The 1720-nt window shown below is 37.1% G+C and overlaps 1 protein-coding gene across 1 annotated transcript in view; it reads left to right on the plus strand.

The window, feature by feature from the left end:
- The window catches only part of LOC100533415 (7B2), a gene marked incomplete in the record, with an annotated part of 15025 nt that overhangs the window by 10117 nt on the left and 3188 nt on the right, over positions 1-1720 (plus strand). Inside the window, 1 exon segment of the mRNA NM_001204699.1 lies at positions 978-986. Within this exon segment, the coding sequence (NP_001191628.1) occupies positions 978-986 (9 nt within the window).

Consider the following 1720-nt stretch of genomic DNA (forward strand, 5'->3'; position numbering starts at 1 on the left):
GGGGGAGTTTTTGTTTGGTTTTTGCTTGTTTTTTTGTTTGTTTGTTTGTTGTTGGGTTTTGGGTTTGTTTTTTTGTTTTTTTTGTTTTTTTAAAATGTTTTTTAGGAGGGGGGCTGCTTGAAGATAGATTCTGATCAATGTGGCTTACTTCACCGCTTAGTCGTAGAACCTGCACACTGTGTAATCTTTTTACTCGAAGACGTAGTCGAAAGTTTTTAACTTGCGCCCAGAGTCGCTATAGAATTCTTTTTAGAAGTAATATCAGTGTCCTCGTACACCATGGAAAGATTTCCAACTACGACAAGGGACTGTGCACACACATTATTACCTACACCTCTCTAGCTCGATTCCATTTTTAATTGGCTCAGATACAGAATTATTTGAGCACAGTAACGCTTTTTTGTTGTTGTTGAGTTGAGGAGATGTTTGAGAAAGACACAGGTGATCAGACAACACCCAGGCTATTGACTAGATTGTTTTTGTAGACAGACTGCCCAGTCCGTCAAATCAAAGATTGTAGTCATTTTGGAGGCCTTGTCCCTTAAGAGAAACCATAAAAGCAGGATGATAAACTTAAAATGAAGCTAAAAAAGATATAAATAAAAACGAATCAAATCAAAACAGAATGTTAAAAAGAAAACAACCGGCCGTCTAGAAAAATACAGAAATGATTCTCAAATATTTTTCTTATGCACTTGTGATTCTAACGTTATCTTTTCTCTATCTGGTATGTCACCAAAAACAAGTTTTAAGTATTTATTGCTTCCTTAGAATTTGGTTCAACAGCCCTATCAAAAATGTATTTGAAAGTAACAGGAAGCAGATGACGAGAAAAGAAACAGCGAAAGAAAGAAATACAATGCAGGTTACGGTTTGAGTTAAAGTTAAACTAATGATAGTATTCAAACAATTATCGTTTCTCCTGAAACCCACAGAGGAAATCAATCAGGCGAACAAATGTTGCTCGAAATAACAAGATCCCACCCAAAGGCAAACCCCCCCCCACAACATTGTCAACGAAATCACCCCACTTCCGATCATCCCCCTCCCCCCCCCCCCCAGCAAAAACAAAACTGATGGCAATCAATTATTGAGGAAGTTGTGTATTGACAATCAATGACTACCGCATGACGTTGTTCTGTTTACGGGCATGCAAAGATAAAGCAACACATTAAGGGGCAGAGCAAGGAGGGGGGGGGGGAGCTGTTGCCAATAATTTATTATTCAAATAAATCTTGCTTTGATTTGTTCCCACCAGGAATTGTATGAACGTTCCAGAAAAAATCTCTAGTCAGGGCCTGCTGTATTGATCCGTAAAAGAGTGTGGAGATATATCACAAGCTTGAGGCGTCTGGTTTGCTCACGGTGAAATGGCTCTAGTTTTTAAAGACAAACTGACGTACTGATCACTGACGAGTTACGTTATGACATAGGCTAGTTAGTCCCTCCACCCTCCCTTCAAAAGAAAACACAAAAAAACACCGACATTTTTTGCCTTTTCGTGATCTGCTAAAGTCATTAGGGACATACAGCAGTATTCTTTAAAGAATTTGTAAGAACTTAAAAAAAAACCCACACAGCAAATATATGTGTATTAATGGTAATAATCTTTTTTCTTTTCAATTTTGTTTCTAAAACCACAAAAATTCACCCAGATTCTTGTGATGGTAATAATAGTAATGGGCCTAATAATAATATTATTAATGATAATAATAATGAT

This window comes from Aplysia californica, unplaced genomic scaffold, assembly GCF_000002075.1.
Source record: "Aplysia californica isolate F4 #8 unplaced genomic scaffold, AplCal3.0 scaffold01707, whole genome shotgun sequence".
NCBI classification, from domain to species: domain Eukaryota; kingdom Metazoa; phylum Mollusca; class Gastropoda; order Aplysiida; family Aplysiidae; genus Aplysia; species Aplysia californica.